The sequence below is a fragment of the Rhea americana genome, unplaced genomic scaffold (assembly GCF_003343005.1).
Source record: "Rhea americana isolate MKP2758 unplaced genomic scaffold, rheAme1 scaffold_4, whole genome shotgun sequence".
NCBI lineage: Eukaryota > Metazoa > Chordata > Aves > Rheiformes > Rheidae > Rhea > Rhea americana.
Genome location: NW_028186534.1, coordinates 10,672,697 through 10,690,223, shown reverse-complemented (window position 1 = coordinate 10,690,223; position 17,527 = coordinate 10,672,697). Strand labels below are relative to the sequence as shown.

General features: G+C 42.3%; 1 protein-coding gene across 4 annotated transcripts in view; it reads right to left on the bottom strand.

Moving 5' to 3' along the window:
* Nucleotides 1-17,527, bottom strand: part of CDH4 (cadherin 4) — a 447,560-nt gene that overhangs the window by 76,578 nt on the left and 353,455 nt on the right. For all 4 annotated transcript variants that reach the window (XM_085314135.1, XM_085314136.1, XM_085314138.1 and 1 more), the window contains exon 5: nucleotides 13,537-13,681. In XM_085314135.1, the coding sequence (XP_085170261.1) occupies nucleotides 13,537-13,681 (145 nt within the window). The remainder of the gene's footprint in view (nucleotides 1-13,536; nucleotides 13,682-17,527) is intronic.

The window sequence follows — 17,527 nt, the reverse complement described above, 5'->3', positions numbered from 1 at the left end:
GCTCAGCAGGACAAAAAAATTCAATGATTTGGTATGTGTGGCCAGCAATGTATTGAATCATTGGTTTGTTTCTTGCTAATCATCAGTGTCTTCATTTGCCTTGCAAAAAAAGAAAAAAAAATCTCTACTTTCTAGATACTGTTGGGGATGCACTGATGCACTGACAGGCTTATTATCACTGGAGTTTGGCAGCAGGGTGTTTTGCTAAAGTGGGAAATTATCATTACGAGGTAAAAGATGTTACTTGATTGGATGGACTCCTGCAGCTGCGTGGTCCTGTGGCACTCCCCCCCGCCCCCAGCTCACTGGGTCCAGCTTTAGGCTTGTTATACTGGTAGGAAAGAACGACTGAAAGGGCAGACACATACTGCTTACAAAAAGCCACCTGCAACAGTATATAAATCTAACAAAATGAGACTCAAAAATGGAGTGGGAGGCAAAGAGAGACAGTGAGAGCTGACGTAGCCTTGCCTTAATAACCATCAAAAACCAAGAGCATCAATGGAAAGCTGGAAGGTGTCATGTGTACACTGCCCATTTGGGAACTCTGGAGAGGATGAGTCAAGTCACGAGCGAGCCATGCTGGAGGAGACCAAGGTGGTCCCAAGAAGAGCGCTAGCTGATCCAAGATACAGCCATGCGGTGCTTGGCAAAAGCTGCTGAGCTCATTCCACCCACTTGGCCAGAAGTGAGCCACCACCAAACCAGAGGCTAACCGCATCCTGATTCCCAGCTTGGGCAGAGTTAACTAGCTTCCAGCTCAGAGCAAAAACACATCAGATTTGCACCCAGCACAACCAGCTTGTACTTGTTTGCAGGAGTTCAAAAACATACCCCATGTGCTAAATGGGAAGATCTATCAGCAGCTGCAGCTTCCCAACTTCCTTTACCTCAGCCAAGTAACTCTAAGACACTCAGCAGGTRTTTCACCAGCACCTTCTCCAACTTTGAGAAACCAGTATTTTTCAGCATTATCAAGAAACGGTCTCATAAGTTTGTATTTTTGCACTGTGGAAAAAGCCTTGCTGAACTTCTTCTATCTGGCTCAATCAGCCTCTTTTTGTTCTCTGTGGTGATATATATCCCTGTGAGTTTCCTTAGTTCAATAAGAATTATAGATTAAAAAATAAATGAATGTGTAAGGCAAATTCTAATGATGAATGCATTCCTATCTTTCTGCAATAATCCTGATTCACATTTGTGAAATGAAAACAAACTATTCAACAACTTTAACATTTTTCCAATCAATAAACTTCAGTAGAGGGAAGAAATACTGAATTGAAACAAGGTTGCGCAATGACTTTTTTTTTCCTTTCTCCTGAAGCATTTTTTTTTTTCTGTGCAAAACCAGTTATCATCAGAATACTGATACAAATAAAGAAGCCATCCCTCAGATAAGTACAGGGAAATGTACAGGAGAAATTTAAATAGAAAATATGCTGAATGAGGAGATGTTTGATTTGGAATTTATGTTATCTTAATGCATTCTTTACTGAAAATATCTCTGAACAGAATGTCAAAACCCGGGGCTAATGGAAACAGAAGTGGAAGAGGAAAACAGAATCTATTTTAGGATAAGTGCAGTCTTAGGACATATTCCAAATAACAGGTGGTATTTCATGATTCAGTTTTAGCATAAAAAACAGCTCTGAAAGAAAAGTKACTGGGGCTACTAAGTTCACATGAGAGAAAAATAAGATCCTTTCAAAAGCATGAAATGCCTCCACATGAGGATTTAGCAGGTGTCCCAGTCTCCTGCAACTAATTCCAGACGACTCAGGACACTGAGGCAGGCAGAAGAAACATGGGAAGGAGGACAAGTCCCTTCTGTGGCACCTCCCAGGTTCCCACTCCTCAAGGACCAGTTTCCAAAATAAACCAGGGTGTGGGAGAAGGCATGTTCCCAGCTTGGGAACAGGTTGCAGTTGTGGGCAGGTGGTGAGCTGACAGTGGCTGTACTGTGGAGCGTACGGGTAGGGTAGGTCTTCCCCACTCCTTCCCTGCCCTTCCAGCTGCTCTGCAGTGTAGCATTTTGACCATTGGACTGAGCACAGTTGCTCTAGGAAAAAGGGCTACTTCAACAGCCTTTGACCTGCCTCCCCGTAACGGCAGATGGGACTGGACGAATGTCTCCTAAATCGTGAACAGCACCAGGCTGCTGCCTGTTCAAGTGGCAATCTGCTCCCTATCTATCTTTGATATCTATAGTTTTGATTACGAAACCYCACTTCAGAGAAAACAGAGAGAGGTTGGGGGAACTCCCATTAATTACAAACTCGTAACTTAATAAAGTGTCCCTGCAAAGGGACTTGCGCAGCTGTAGCGTTTTGCAGTACATTACGCAATTTAAGAAGTCCCTTCCTTCCGCGGCTCTCCACTCCCCCCCGGGGCTTGGTGCCCGACCACAGCTTACGGTAAGCGAGCTGCAAATTATTTCTTCCTCTCAGCAGTCTGGAAGGTGGCAGGGAAGAGGTGATACATGCACTCCTGTTCCTCCGCTCACACAGTTCCTACCCCACTGTGTTGAACGAGGAGGAACTGCCTTACGGAACGTGCATTAGCCGCACTGTGAGCCGTTCCCCGAGGACCACTGCTGGCGGGCGGCTGGATTAGCTCTGTACGGTCCAGTCACTTTCTAYAGATTTAGTCTGTCTTTAAGCAAGACGTAGATCCTGCTAGATGCCTGTGGGCTGCAATGATTAGTATAAACACATACATCTAAGCACCAGAATATTTAATTAGAGCGATCTGGATACATGCTGCTGCAGCATCTAACATCTTCTGGGTACTATATAAAAGTCCTCCACTGTACTAAGTCAGTTGGTGCTGATTTACCTACTAYAAAGATAAATAATGTCAGAAATCTTTGTCCTATGCATGAAGATACCTTTCCAAATATTTTATATTAAAATAAAGAAAATACATCCTTATCTCTTGCTCACACCACTACACAAATTAGGAAATGTACAGTGGTAGAGTGTACAGTTTTTACACACTTGAGGACTGAGGCTGGTTTTATTAGGATGTAAGTGAAAAAGTAGGAATCAGTGTACAGACTCCCCAGTCTGGTTTGTAGGATATGTGTAAGTATTTTGTGGAAATCTAAGTATTAACTGTACTATCTTCAAATCACTAAATCCTGCCCAAGCAGACAACGCAGCTCCCACAGCCCAGAAATTCAGTTTTCCTTGTTAAAGGGCAGACCCTGAGCAAGCTCTTCCACCTCTCGCTCGAGACCCCCATGCTGTACCCCCAATTTTTGGGTGACACCCTGCCAGTGGGGATGGCAACTACAAGACAGCTTCAGAGGTGTACAAACTGGGCAAGAGGGACTTCATGTTTTCAGTGTGAGATAGAGGCATTAGGTTTATTTTCTGGTCTCAGGGGCTAGCTCACAAGCATGCTGACATCACTAAATGAATGCATGAAGTGCTGAAACTCAAGAATTTGACCAAATCTGTGCAGCACATCACATAACAAATAACCAGTCCAGAAGGTGTACTTGATATAACTGCATTAAAATACTCACCTGGCCTACTAACTCAGGTAGCTAACCTGTTGAAAGGAAAGCATTCCTCATCAAATCAARCACATGGTATGTTAAATAAAACACCTAACCTAGTACATCATGTCAATATTAAATCAAATTTGTTGCATGTTGAACAGCTCTTCCAAGAAACAGATTGAATTACTATGCACAGCTAGTGATGACAAGATTACTGTGCATTAGCTTTTCATTAACTAATGTGCCAAATTCATATATCACCTGAGTTAAAATTAATGTTTGGCACGACAAAATAGATCTATCAATAAAAGACAAGCCACCATGAATGTGAACTTGACAATGCACTCCATGTTATTTTCCAAAGACTGCAATCTCCTATATGTTATTTTGTCAAATGAGATATTTTTGTTTCAACCTAACGATGGTCAAGACATATGAGAGAGATGCTTGAATGCACCCCGATGGAAAATACTCCTACTGGATTAATGAAGCTTTCTACAGGATTGGCAAGTCAAAACCTGAAAGAATCTGAAGCGAAGGAAGCAAAGGATAATCATTTTTACCTATATACCAGGATTTTGATTCTCGATCAAATTTAAAATTAATTGCATCTGCTTGTAAAAGACTGCAAAAAMCAATTTGCTTGGATTCACTATATCTCATTGGATCTGAAGATATATGTTTGGCGAGTAAAAAGCCCCCACCCTTCTCCCCAAACAAGAAGGAAGATAGCTGCCCTACATATACGTGAGCACACAAACACAGAGTCACAGGCAAATTTCCCCCCCAAATCGCTCTGGAATCTGCAAATCAGCGTGATTCTTTCCAGTTCAGACGCTATCAGAGCACACCAAAGCCTGCTAATTCACGTCACGTTGTCTGCAGTCGCTGCTTGCACTTACATCTATGCAACCTCATTTCTCTGAAAACACTAGGTTTTCATAGTTTTAAGGTATATAAACAATATCTCAGCACAGTTGTGCTCCCAAACTCTTTGTTACAATTGCTTTATAACTGCCATTTTTTTTAGCTGGTTTGAATCCATTAGTTATATTAATGCAAGTTAAAAGAAAGAGCTAATGGGCACTTATCATGAATCCAAATTAARAAAAAGACAAAAAATCTTTCACTCTTCCCTTTATAACTACATGTYACTATAAAATACACAATCCTCTCTATGTGTTCCTGTGATATAAGCAGAAAAGCTAAATTTTCACCTAGTTTTCACTGATAGCACTGATTCTTTATTGAGTTTTATCTTACTATTTATGTTTTTTAATGGCTGGTAAATGGTTGCAGAATCATTAAAGGTTGGTTAACCTTCTCAGTCTAATTTTGACCTACAAGATACTTAATCTAATCATTCCCCCATAGAAAAGGACTGACTCATTATGCGCAGACATGCAGTGATGGCCACATTACATTAGATCTTCATTAACCMAAGTTAATAATGGCTTTGTACTAATGGAAACCTCCCCTTCCTACTATTTTTTTTTCAAAATTGGAAAGTTCACTTAGTGAATACTATGTTAGATAGAAAGAAAACAGTAATTGTTGATGGGAAGATCAAATACCTAAGAATGCTGCAAAATTCGCAACATTTTTTAAAAATAAAATTTGCAGTTCAAAACAGTTTCTTGGTATTAGCTGTCTTAAACAGAGAGGACAAGACTCTCCTGGTCCTACTCACGATAGCAGCATTTCACCCGTTAGGTGATTTCAGTCATTGCAAGAAGATCTCAAGGACAGAAAGCCAGCACTCTCCACAAGTAAAGATGTCAAAACCCAACTACAACGGGAAGTACAACGGGCTCCTGAACAAGCCCTCCAACTGCTACAGTTATACACATAATTACTTGTATATTGGCTCTGTATGGCAGGCGCCAATCACCTTAACATGCGATCTTTCCTATTAATAAACATGAGTGTGCATGTGCTACTTGCCTTTTTAACTGAAAGTTAAAATGAACAAGATTCTTCTSTTCTAGACTGGAGGAGGAGAGGTGAGGGTCGGGCGCGCTGCAGTGCGGCGTAGCATTGCTGGTGCCYGGAGCAGTAGGGCTGCTACAGCACAGACCTCCTCAGGGGTGAATTTACCTTGCCAATAACTATAAACTTAGAACAGTATTTAGAGAACTGCTGTAGTGTCAAAGATTCAAACATATCAGTGAACAAACTTGCATCTTCGAACAGAAAAAAAAATGTATTCGATATAGGTGACTTGAAGCATTTTCCCATACTCATCGCTCAGGGTTTGAAATGACAGATGAGAAGTCGACTCCCCAAAGCGTTCAATGGAATCATATTAGTAAATAGGAACGTGTGCAAGACATCAAGATGACAGCAATGCTTGAAACTCTCTTGCACATGTAATAAATTGCAAATAYGCTTAAATTAAACTGCATTCCACAYAYTTTAGATACAAAACCAAAACAGAAATAGCACTTTCCTCTAAATGATACTCCTTCAGTACTATCTGATAGTTGCTGTCACCCTCTTTCACCATTATTTTTGTAATCATTGGCAAATTTTGACCTTTCAAGCAGCTAACCTAATTCATAAAGGATGTCACTCCTTAATTAGTGGAGACGTCAGATTTTCAGCCTCAAACAAGGCAAAAGTCACCCTAATGAGAATGAACAGAGCAAGTGGGTCTGGAGAGACGACTGAGCAAGTCCCAGAGGCTGCTGTCACCTGGAACTGAAATGATACATTCTTATTGTTAAGAATAAAATAATCATCTGATGTCAGAAAATGAACGAATGCACCAAATGTGGCTTCGCAGGGGCATGCCTAGGTTTGAAGATAACTCTAGCACAGCAGCCTCCAGCCTCCCGCTTGCTGAAACCCTGAGCACCTCCAAGAAGTAACAGATGTCAAACTTGAAGATAGGCAAAAATAGATTCAGCCTCTGAGCAAATAGTTTTGATTRCACAAATTGATGAGCCTCAGCTCACCTGAGTTCCTGGAGATGAATCCTCTTGATTTCTACAGGCAAATTCAAAAAAACAGAGAAACTGTGACTTAGGACAAGATATTCTGAACATCACCAAGAAACTGTGCCCAGAAGTATGGTTAGGTCTCATGCTTAACTGAAGGTATATGCAACTAGTGAAATTACGCAGATCAGGCTGAGATTAATGTATTTTCCACAAGGCCTGAATCTAACTGTTGAATGTTGACTAAGAACCACGTAGATTTGTAGCATGGTTTCACAATGTTTGCAGTACACAGTGGGAAATCTTGATGGATATCTGTAGATTGTTAATGAAACCAAATATTTAGAATTTACTGTAGGCAGTACTTGGTACAGTGCAGAATGAGAAGCGGAAGAACGTAACAAGAAAACACATAGTGGGGGCATATCTGCACTGACTCATTTTCCTGATTCACTGTGAAACGCCAGGAAGCATCACAGGACATCTTAGGGAGAACAGTGAGCTCTGCTTGACGCCTGTTGGTCAACTTCCAAACCTACCCAGAAAAATTTCACTCGTTGTCTTTTAAAATTTGGTAACAACAGGAGATGAACACTGAAAGTTCACTGACTTTAAGGAAATAAAGCCAGCTGACTGTGTGTCCTGTGGTATACAGCTGCACAATCTGGTGGGTGACTGGACTTTTGTTTGTAACGTCGTAGGCCAAGAGACAGGCAATGCACATGCACAGACGCGCAAACACGCACGCACCCCTGAAAGCAGCCTAAAACGCTGGCTGGCTTCTAACAACGATATTCTGACAGCAGCCCACCAGATGTCACAGGCAGTCTGATCAGCATGATCCCATGCAATTCCCGATCAGCTCCCATGTCTTGTTCTATTGAACAACCTACCTTTACAACATTTGCTTTGTAATTTGATGCTATATTATTTGCAGTTGCTGGTAAAAGGCAGCAGAGAGTGGACTACTGCAGTGCTAAAACTCACTTCCAGAGTGGTCTCCGAACATTGATTTTCACATTTTTTTTCATATCACCTTGGCCATTCCTTCTAGAAGGAAAAAATGTCAGTCTGGGGATTTGCATTTTTTTCTCACAGCCCAGTAATTCACATCCTTGCTACAGGGACTGGATTCTTCTGCAATGGAAATTAAAATGAGCAAAGATTTCATCCACCCATCTCCAAACAAAATAGAAAGCCCTACAACACGTGTCTGCAGAACAATTTCTTATCCTAAAATGGTGTTCGGCTGAGCAGAAGAACTTGAAAGAGAATACTGTGTATACCAAGTCTGTGTGTAATGTGTGAGAGAAGGGGTTGCTGGGTGGGACAAGGCCATTTTTCCTAGCACCCAAAGTGCAAGGATAAGGCCAACATCCATTCGAGCTCAAGAGGATGGCACTGCATTGGTATATATACTTTGGCTTGTGAGGAACATGAAAGTAATGCTGTGAAGCGTTCTGGTAAGACTGGAGGAACTGTGGAGATGTATTCTGGCACCGGGAAATTTTATCCTTACAYGATCTCTCTGCAGCAGACGGAATCCGTGTTATTCTGTGCATGCTAGGCTCTAGTGCTATTAGGAAGAAGATGCATCATGGACTCCCCCGGGAGATGTGCACCCCGAACAACCTGAGTTAGCTGAGATTCGTGAACCTGTGTCGGTGCTTTCTYGAATTAGGGCTTCCCAAAATGAAGAGTACTAAAATCAGTTTACCTCTAAGCTGGTAAAAGAATATTAAATGTTTTAATTAGGAGCATCACTATGGTGTTTTTAGAATGTTCCATAATGGAAGGAAGTGGTTTTCGCTCACAGAGTCCCACTCGTTTTTAAAAATGAAGCTTTTTCTATTCAGTGATTCCACAACTCAGGCATTGCCATTTTCATTTCCTCCCTTGCCTGCAATTTAACCACCCAACAACACTCCCCCTTGCAATTTCACTGAAAGAACAACCTACAGGACCTCAGAGATCTCTTTATTAATTGTACTATCAGGTTTGAAAAGAGGAAAGAGCTAGAAATGCAGAATCCAAATTCTTCACGTGAACATATATACAAATGCAACTATACGCCTTAAAAGATTAATTTCACAAGCCTTAAATTGCAGTTTAATTTAAAAACTAATTCAGCCTCATAATTGGCTTTCTGTTCAAATCACTGAGGCTAAAGATTTAAATTCTTAATATTCAGATGACTTTCAAGTTTCTGGCCTCATCTGTGCATTAGTCCACGGTGTTAATCTCTAAGGGAATCTCTGCTGGCATAGAAATAAAATAAACAAATTGGGACACTAATAGAATAATCGGCTTTTAAAATCCCTGGTATTATATATAMTGCTTATTTTTATGAGATTTCTTTAACTCAATTTGCCACACACAGATTTGGCTCCCAGCTATTTCATTTTTTAAGTGGCATCACTACCAACAATTATTCTATCGGAGTTCCATGGAATCAGCAAGAGATAAAGAAGTACATTTTTCATATAAGAAAAACTAATATTCCTTTATTTTGGCCGCACTTAGAACTCTTTCACACTGCTTACTGGGTAGGGGGGCAGGAAGAAACTATCCTGCCTACATAGTACCTTGAGAAAAAATCAGAGATGGCTGAAATCTTAGTTTAAAAGAAGTCACTTGGAATTGCGCYACTGACTTGAAAAGGACCAAGATGTATCCAGAGAGTCAGTGAAGTGGAAGGGATGAATGGGAATGGAAAAGGCCAGTCTGACAGGAACAAATTGTTTTGGAGAGATGTGTTAATTTTTGACAATCTTTCGGTTATAACAAAATAGATACAACCCAGAGCAAAGCACTCTAGTCATCGCAGAGCGTTTCACATTGACCTTTTCAGAACTGAACGTGTCAGTTAAGTGAGACATCCACATTCAAATGTAAGGTAAATTTTGTGTTGGTTTTATCAAGACTAAACTTCTAAAGTGACCAAAATCTTATTACTCCATATTATTTTGTTTAGTGATTAAGTTCATCCTTCCTTTTCTTACATGCAAGCGTTTTCATTCTACTTTATAGTGCATTTTTGGGGCAGTTGTAGAATTTCTGTTGAAGCAGCACTCCGTCTCCTCTCCCCAAGGAGGTACGTGGGATGCTACAAGCCCAACTGTATAACTGCACTGGTTAGGTTCAGGATAGGCAGCAACTGGTGTTGCACAGAGGGAGAAAAAGAAAGAAAACACCCCAAACCTAAGCTCCTTTCTGCCGTGAGCGAGTACAGTTTGCCTGGTGCCGCTCCCAGACGCAGGCTTGSAAAGGACAGCACAATTCCTGCAGTGTAGATGGTGTTGGGCAAGGAAGCCGTGCAATCCATATCGCTTCATCAGCTCTTGAAAGGAAAGTTCTGCAGCTAAGAGAGAACTTTGCTGATTAAGGCAGCCRGAGGGACCAGGGGAATTTCAGCGCTAGCTTGCAGCTGCATTTTTAAAACATAGCTGTTTCTTCACATGGAGGCAAAGTTCAAAGAAGCAGAACATTATTCAGTGTGAGTAAAACATGGCCTTTTAAGATACACTTTCAAACAGTGGCACATTAAATCAAAACAACGTGCGAGGAAGAGAAAGGAAGAAGGATGTTCCTGTGCAAGAGAAAATCCTACATCACTGTTCATGCTCTGCATTTTTGGAAGGGTCTGCATGTAAACATCTGAACTGTCCACTTGCATAACCTTAGGGTAGATATGCTAGAAATACATCAAAACATTTTCCAGAGAGTACCAGAAAAGGAAAAAAGCAATGCAATTCAATTTAACAGCCAGTACACATTTAAAGACGCTCAAGGGCCGGGCTGTGACACACATGAGCCCGTGATTTCAAGAACACTACACTCAGGTGCAAGATGCTGTTTCAATTAAGTTATTATAATCATAACTAGCAACAACAACCTATTATAATAATAGTACTTGATGCTTGCTTTTCCATTCCTATCAAGGTTTGGTTTCAAGGTGACTTGCACGCCATGGAGAGCACTCCTCGCAAGCCCGGGCAGTCTGAGGGCTGTGCGGGCCGAGAAGCCGCTTCTCTTCAATGCSTGTCACACTGTCTCTAGCAAGTCTCTTCACCCTGCCGCCAGTTCTTTCAGCTCTTGGAAAATCCCCATTGAAGGCTATTTGTATTTTAAGCTAAAGTAAGCTTCCTTCTTCCTTGGGAGGCTAAGTGCCCAGCAGTGCCTCTCCGCTCAGCCCAGCCTCGGAGTACAYGACCCTGCCTGTGTTCCCATTTTCTTGGTTCACAGCATGTCCTTTTGGCTTATTCACTCTGGAGTCTGCAGGTCACATCTTGCTTGGCCACCCTGCCACCGCATTGCCTGCAACAGCCAGGCACCGCTGGCACGGCGCCGCCGAGCCCTTTCTTGTTCCCTTTGAATGCGATCTGCTCTATTGATCCCGTTAATCAGCCTTAGATGGGCATCTCAAGGTCACTGCGCTCTGCTCAGTCTGCGCTCGGTGGCGGMTTTTTGCTGGTTTTGCTCTAGGAAATTTCCACGGGTAGAGGTTGAGCTCCTCATGCTCCCCCCCCCCCCCAGTTTGTTTTTAAATCAGGGCAAAATTCCTGCCACCTGGGCTGCCCTCAGAGTTAACATTTATTTGGGATATTCTAGTACTCTAGTTACTTTCCTCAAGGGAAACACACAAGTTATTAAGAACATCAGAGATACCAAGGTAATCGCAAAATTCTGCCTATTTAATCACAGCCATTCTAAATGGGCATATGGAAGGTGTGAGAAGTAACAATCTTACGGGATATCCAGGGAAGAATTTTCAGTCTTCAGGCATAGTTCAATAGCAACGAATAGTGGAAAATGAATGCTGAACTCCTGTATCATATAATAAGATTTTTCAGTTTGCTTGAAGCAAATCTATACTTTATGCATAGCTATACACACATATGCATATATCTTTATAAAYGCATATACATATATAAAACTTACTGTTGAATCAATATTGAACATCTTTTGCTATCTGCTACCTCTAAGAATACATCATTTCTTTCATTTGTCGAACATTTGTCACAAATAATTATGAATTCTAGCTGCATATTTTTTCTCTTGCAAAGACTGCTTTAGAACCTTCTTAGTATCATAATATTCTGAAGCAGCTTGGACTATAAGGGAAGTTTCCAAATCTCTGCAAGATCTATGCTTAGCTAAATACGTGGTCTAGACTTGCCTCTATATAAAACAGGGATACATTACTTGRAGGCAAATGAGGAGCACACAGGCATACGCAGTAACTCTATGACCTTTCTGTCATTTTCTCAAAGATGTAACATCGTGATTACTGCCATGTACAYGGAACAAGAGCCTCAGATACACCTACATTCCCAGGAGGTTCTACAAAAGCAAGGAATAGAAATTCAATACTAATGTAAGCCTTTAAAAGAACACCGATTAAATAGGAAAGGGGAAAAAAACAAATACATCAAAGACAAATGTAATTGCTTTTGAATAAAAACAGATTGGTTTCTACCTACCTGCCTTAAAGGCAAGCACTACGGTCTGGGATACAGAATACCAAAAAACACTCRTAGAAGCACAAGCATTTTGTAGGCAAAGGTATCTTATTCTCATTTAATAGCTCGAAGGCTTATCTGGATTTCAAACAAGAAGAGGATGCAATTTACTACTTCTATCATACAAATGAGCCGAGCTAGTTAAAACRTTTGGGAAGACTTTGAATATTGATTTATACTGGAATAAGATGTAAGAAATTTGATTTGTTATGGAAATGCATCAACATTCGAACCTTGACGTGTCCCAAAGTGGCCTTCAAATGAAAGAAGGGAAAATCCTCTTGGGAGATGTTATTAGAAGGATCAGTTCAGAGACTTCCCGTGTCACCTCTGTGGATCACGACCTGGATCAGCACTTTGAAGCCTGGCAGGTTGCTATGCACAGCATATCCAGAAGGAAGCTGTACCTACTCTTTCCTCAAGAATAATGTCACGCTGTGTCCCCCGTATATGTCACCCACTCCTCACAACGCCAAAAGACAATCAATCACGACCGCGATTCACTTCGTTAAAAATAGTGGCCACTGGAGACTTTCTCATGACACCTCAGGCAGCAGAGAAGCCATGATAAATGTTTGCTTGCACAAACCAAAAATCACATGGTGTTTAACCCTTCAGCTGGCAAATAACTGGACACAAATTTATCTAGGAAAAATCTCTCTCAATTCTCACACTATAATTTCTACTTAAATAATGAATACATTCATATTAGTTATGTTCAGCAATAAGCTAAAACAACCTCCTCAGTGTATTGGAAATGGCATAGTTATGCTGCACTCAAATAACAAATCAACAATATAGTTGAAAATATTAACGGCCCCAACAACTGTATTTTTCCAAAAACATAAAACACGTTAATGTAAACATTATCACTTGAACTCTGTGCACAACCTACACTTTCATTGATTTTGCACCCATAAATTTTCTGAAAATCTACTAAGTTTTTGCCCATTTCACCATCTGTAAGAAAAATCTATGAGAATGGGGGATAAGACAGCAATTTCAGAGAGAATAATCCAGCTGCCATTAATAGGTCTGCACCAGGCCCCAAATAAGAAAGTAATTTCTTCACACTTTGGGACACAGCGTTTATTGGAGTCTGATTGGGTGCCAGATATTGAGCTTGCAAACGACCGGATTAAATACCAAGCAGTGAGATATCGAGCATCTCGGGCACAGGGCCAGAGAAAGGTCACTGCTGGGTTGGGTTTCTTGCAAGAATTCTCTCCTTATTACAGGATTTTGTTGCTAGAATAACAGCACAGGACAAATAWAACACGCACATGAGAGAGGCAATTCTAAGAATTACTCTACAAAACTGTTGCTTTTGCAAATAATATGTCCAGGAAGGGATTACAAAAATCTAGGTTTCTTCTAATGCAAGTTTGCGCTTTCTCCACTTTCAGAGAACGAGATTTCAGCTGAACTGCTGCAGTTCCCGTCAGTCTTAAACCAAAGACCAGAAGCAGAATACCAACCCTACGATCCCTGTATTTCAGGAGGATGCAAAGCTACCGGGTCAAATTAATGTTTGAAAACTTACGATAACTATGAATTTTTTCAGCCGTACCTGGTTTAGAGCCTTCATCAACAGATCCATTATAGACCTGGTTTATAAACTCCGGCCTGTTGTCATTCATATCAATCACATAGATGTAAAGGTCAATAGGATTCTCCACTTTGTTCCCGTTCATATCCACCGCATGAGCTCGGAGCTGGGAATAAGCACAAGGAAAATATCATGTCAGCCAGAGGATCTGACGCAGAACGAGAGACCGCGTTTTGTAAGAACTGACTTCACTGCATAAACACTTTCCCAGAGTTGAGCTGGGAATATCTGAATTCCAGCAGAAAGCAGTAGTGTGGTTTCCATTGAGACTCCACACACACACAGTTTTTCAAGGCATAACATATTATCAAAATAATATTTTAAAATAACAATTGCTAGTGAAAACACTTCTATTCTGGGTTAGTGATCCAATCTCCTTCACTGCTAACAGCCGGCTACGTTTTAATTTTTAAGACACAGTGGATCTTGTCTGACAATCTTGGAAGAGTAAATTTTGCTTCTTTCTGAAGACAAGAGTTTTACTTCAGACTTTTCTTATGGGATCCCACTGCCTTTCACATCCACAATTATAGTGATTTTTAAGCCAGGAGATTTCAGAATAGCGTTAGTATTGTTTATGCTTTGTTTAACTGTGGTCTCGAGGAACAGTGCTTACAGCCACCCCCGCTCTAAGCACCGCGCCACATAAAACCAGTCCCGTTCCTCCAAACGGTGGGAGCCCCGTTGCATGAAGAATGAAATACCTTTCTCAGGTTTAACTAAAATATCAGTGATGAAGCACTACAATAACCAGAGCCACACGGCTCGGTCCTCATTTAAAGTGGGACTGCGGCTTTATCGTATTAGCAATAACCATTAGTAATAATGCTGGAAAACAAGAGCATCTGTTTTCTGAACAAAAGGGACAGATACAGCATGTCAAAATGAGTAATTAATAAAACAAAGCAATCAACAGTAGTCTGGAACAATCAGTAATCAGGTGAAACAAATGGATAGCGTTTTCATTAAAAGGAACAGATGGCTACTGCAAACGGCGTGCGCGCGGGACGGATCCGTCGACACCGGCTCCGCAGAGCAAGCCGCGCTCGGCGAGGGCTGCGCAGAGCCCGGCTCGGGCTGGCCAGCAGCGGAGGGACATCTGCCTCGGGGCACGCTCCGGGTTTCACTTGTCCCCTTCTCGTTTCAGCGCCAGGGAGCACTGCTGAACCTCCCCCCCCACCCCCAGCACTCGGCACCCTCCGGGCCTGTCCTGCACGGCTGGCGCTGAGCACGGAGGCGCAGGTGACACCAGCTTGGTGACAYGCAAGCGGCGCGCTGTCCCCTGGGTGCCGGGCAGGGCTGGGGACCTGCCGACCGCCCCGCGGTGATTCCCGGGCACGGCGCGGGCTCTTGGGCGGGCCGACACACGGCAGCTCGTGGCCGCAGGGGTGCTGAGCGCCCTGGTCCCTCCCAGCGCCGCCCGGGCCGGTCAGGATGCTCCGCGCGGCTGAGGAGGTCTGCTGCTCTTTTGATGCATGACAGAGAAATGTGCTAATTGTATTAGCGCTCGTTTCAGTCTTTTGCTTCTGCAGCACCCGTGATTGATGCGACTTTCTCCTTCAGGTAGGTGTTCAGAAGTCCAGAGCTTATAAAAAGCAACTGCAGTCTATTATGACGGGCTGGATTAACATTTAATCAAGCAAAGAGCACAAACTGCCAAGCGAAATAAGCTGGTAGAAAAACATTTTTTAAAGGAAGTTAAAAAACACTTTTTCTTTAACGACTGAAGAACTCTGGCTTCATTTTCAACGCAGGATGTACCATTTATATTTCATGATTTGCAATGCTCTTAATATCTGCATTCCTTGCCTGCATACAAACTGCTTGGACTCCTGCCTGTTGACTTAYCCTCCATCAYGTCAAATGTAGCCATTCAATAGCTTTACAAGTCAAAGGTCAGGCTGCCTTTGAAAAAAATAATTTGGAGCTAAAATTAAAGTTATTATCTTCAAACTGCGGCAGCATTGGGCTCCTTCTTGCCATATTTCCAGGAGCGGAAATGGTTCCATTCAGAGATAAAGCAGAGAGCAAAGCTGATATCTTTCCCCTCAGATCTGACTTTCCCCCTGCAAAGTTTTAATTACATTTGATAGCTTTTGTTTGAAAGCTCCAGGARTAAGGAATTTCTCAGCACCGCATTTCTATCTGCTTGTTGCACTCGCCAAGCACACGTACGCATGAACAGGTTCCTGCCTGCACTCGAGGAAAAAAAGATTCAATAAGCAGGACTGCAATAATCTCATTAAAGCCGCAGTGGCGCATACGAGCGAGGCCCTCGGCCCCAAGTCCGACAGCAGCATCAGGACCTGGGCTGAGTTACGAACGGGAGGCCCGTGTCTGGGAATTCGGGTGCTGGAGCTGGGGCCCTGATCAAYGGCGTTCAGGCAGCAGGAGCACGGCGGATTCATCACGCTCCTCAACGCTGCCCAGCAGACCCAGTGCCTTTACTTCCCGGATCGTGCTGGTGTCTGGGTGTTCACAGCTCTCCTCCTCCTCTCCTGCAACTTGTTGTTACTGCTTTCCTTTTCGCATGCTCCTCTTCTAACTCCTGCTACTCTATTTTTTTGCCTTCAACGGACTTCTCTTCTTTTTTCTCCCATGTTTGCTTGCATGTATTTTCTCTCTATATTTTCTTTTAATAATTCTCATGCAGTAACAGCTCCATTCCTTCCATAACATGTTGCTCACTTGTGCTCAATGGCAATGACAATAGAAAGAAAAGAGAAGTTTGAGCTAGAAGGCTGAACCTACGGCTCACCATGCGCTTTCCTCCCTGGAGCCCAGGCCCAGAGGAGGATGCAAAAGGGAGATGGACTCCGTGGGGCCATCTGTATGACCGGGAAACTCCAGATGTACCTCCACGGTAGATCAGACACTACATTTCCAGCCCATTCTTAATTGGGCTTCCCCCTGTTCTCCAGTCATACTGTTTGTACTAATCAGGCAGCCTCACCTTCGACAACACACTTTCTTTTGAAATTTTCTTCTGAGATGTGCATGGATATAGCTGATCTGTCTGGCACAGTTTGAGCCTAACGTGGTGCTCAGAGGTGTCTGGGCTGCAATYTGCTGCTGCCTGTGCAGAAGAAATGGATGGATGGGATTAAAAGTAGCTGCATGCAGGTGCTTCTCCACTGCTTGTGGCAGTAGGTGAGACACAAAGGTGGCTGCTGCATTCAGGGTCAGACWCACACATCATTTAGAGCTGGAAAAGACACGCTTCCAGAGGGCAGCTGGCACAACGGGCGCCACGAGCCACAGGTCGCGCAGAACCGTTCCAAGAGAGGTGGCGAGGTGGAGGCACAGACAAGGCGCATTGCTAAAGCTGGTTCGCAATATTTACGTTGTTCCCAGGAGACAGCACATGATCTCAGACAAGGAGGAGGGAAGGAATAAATGGTATCAACTGAAAAGAAATACCTTGTAGAGGATTCTGTAAAACTAATACAGGCTAAATCTCTAGCTGCTGTATCGTTCCACTGTGCACCAGCCAAAGAACTGCCTCGATATTCTTTAACAAGTATTTTTTAAAAGTTTGACATTCATTGCTATCATATTTAGCAGCAGCTACGACAGGTCTCTGAGGTTTTGCTGCTGACAGCTTCCAGTGTAAATGTAGCTGCTGACATACAAATGATTCAGTATCATGATTATTGATTACACTGGAGGCTGGTGGTATCTGAAGGTAGTTAGTCAAAGTCAACATAGTGAATTGTGTTAAATATGAGTATTACTTATGCACTAATACTATTAACACAAATATACATTATCAATCAAGGACAGAGCCTTTAAACAATAAGCATACAATGTCATGCCTAATTTGTGTGCTCTTAATTTTGATTTAAAGTGCAAATTAGAGTATTGTGACACAAATGGCTGGTATTACTCATCAGGATTTGGTGCAAAATACCGGCATTAGCTTTTTTCTCCCTTAATTTCTAATAATCTTTTT